Source organism: Corapipo altera, unplaced genomic scaffold, assembly GCF_003945725.1.
Source record: "Corapipo altera isolate COAL_440 unplaced genomic scaffold, ASM394572v1 59323, whole genome shotgun sequence".
NCBI classification, from domain to species: domain Eukaryota; kingdom Metazoa; phylum Chordata; class Aves; order Passeriformes; family Pipridae; genus Corapipo; species Corapipo altera.
In genome coordinates this window covers 1-1752 of record NW_020890214.1, presented here as the reverse complement: position 1 = coordinate 1752, position 1752 = coordinate 1, and the positions used below count along the sequence as shown (strand labels likewise).

Below are 1752 nucleotides of genomic sequence, written 5' to 3'. Positions count from 1 at the left end.
GGGGAGTCCCCCCTTGGCTGAGGGGTCCCTGAAGGGATTGGGGGGGGCTGGAGGCACGGAAGGGTCGGGCATTGGGAGGGGGGGGCGCCCCCTCCCCCCGAGATTTGGGGGGGGGGGGGGGCCCCCCCTTCCTCTGAGGCCTCAGGGAAGGACTGGGGGGTCACCCCCGCCTGCCGGACCCTGCTACCCCCCCGGCACGGGGCTCACCGGCAGCTCGGAGCTCCCCCAAGTCCCCCTCCCGCCCGGGGCTCACCGGCAGCTTGGGGCTGACCTCGCCCTTGCAGCTGTGGCAGAAGAACCGGTGCTGCGGCACCGCCGCCGCCTCCGCCATCTTCGCCCGCCGTCACTCCTCCGGGGGGGGCCACAGAGCGCGGCCCAGAGCGGCCCCGCGCTTCCGCTCAGCTCGTCTGCTCCGCTGCCATCGGGGAGAGCGAGGACGGGAGGATAGAGCGGCCCCGCGGGGCTGGGGGCGTGCAGTGCGCCCCCTGCTGTAGGTCCTCCCAAGGAGGGCCGGCGGCAGCGGCGGCGGCGGAAGTGGAGGAAGCGGAAAGGAGTAGAAAGCGGAAGTGGCCGTTGCCATGGCGGCGGTTGCGGCCTAGGCCGGGCCTGGGGGTGAGTGCGGGGAGAGTCCGGGACCCCTGAGGGGGAAGCAGTGGAGATTCCCGCCTGGAGAGGGGCGGGAGGGGCGCCGGTATCCCTGTGACACGGCTGATTCCCCCCAGGAGGGGACACAGAGAACCCCGGGGGGGGGGGACACGGGTCAACATCTGTCCCCTCTCTTTCCCCCTCACCCCCCAGCTGTTCTTTCCCCACCACGTTCCTGGGATTCCTGGGAGCCGCCGGGATGACGCAGGCGGAGCTGCGGCTCTGCTCCCTGCTGCTCCAGGAGCACTTCGGGGAGATCGTGGAGAAAGTCGGGAATTCCCTGCTCCGGACGGGCCCGCGGCCCCTGCGGCTCCTGGTGGGCGACACGGGGCTGCTCCCGGATCAGGTACGGGATGGGAGGGGGCCAGAGGGGGAAACCGCTGGGAAAACCTGGAGAAGGACGAGGAATTTTTAATAACAGTAACTCAGAGGGTTTTCTGGAGTGGGAGGTTTGTATCTCCCTGGAAAACTTCTTTGGAAAGGAGGAGAGAAACTCTGAGTCTCCATAGAGAGGAAAGACGAGGATAAACTGATGGGAAAACGTGGAGAAGGACAGGAATTTTTAATGAGATAAATCAGGAGTGGGAGGTTCGTGTGTCCTTGGAAAACTTGAGGAAGAAGGAGGGAAACTGGTGCTGTGTAGGGAGCAAAAGAATCCAGGGACAGGGATAGATGGGGGAGAGAAGGACAAAACATTTGGAATGAAATAAATCAAGAAGGGGGAATTTTCCCGGAGCGGGAGGTTTGTGTTCCCCCAAAAGGGAAGGAGGGGGGAAATTGGGATTCTCCATGAGGAAAACAGGGATCTGGGCGGGGGGAAAAGTGGGATCCCAACCTTCCCGCTCCCTCCTGCAGGTGAAGAAGGCCCTTTGTGTCCTGCTCCAGCACGACCTGGTGCGGTACGAGGTGCAGCCCCGCGGATCCGTGGAATACGAGGCGCGGGGCGAGCGGATCCTGCGGATCCTGCGCTACCCCCGCTACATCTACACGGCCAAGACGCTCTACGGGGACCCCGGGGAGCTGCTGGTGGAGGAGCTGCTGCTCCACGGCCACCTCTCCATGAGCTGCGCCGTGGCCAGGGTGGCCGATCGCCTCACCGAGACCATG

The 1752-nt window shown here is 65.3% G+C and overlaps 1 protein-coding gene across 1 annotated transcript; it reads left to right on the top strand.

Annotated features, from left to right (window-relative positions):
• Positions 1-284: 284 nt before the first annotated feature.
• On the top strand, positions 285-1749 carry LOC113942371 (DNA-directed RNA polymerase III subunit RPC3-like; the record flags this gene model as incomplete). The annotated part of the gene is made up of 3 exons (XM_027633511.1): positions 285-612; positions 887-991; positions 1501-1749. Coding segments are annotated over 3 exons (682 nt in total), but the record flags the coding sequence as incomplete, so codon positions are not given.
• Between the last annotated feature and the right edge of the window lie 3 nt (positions 1750-1752).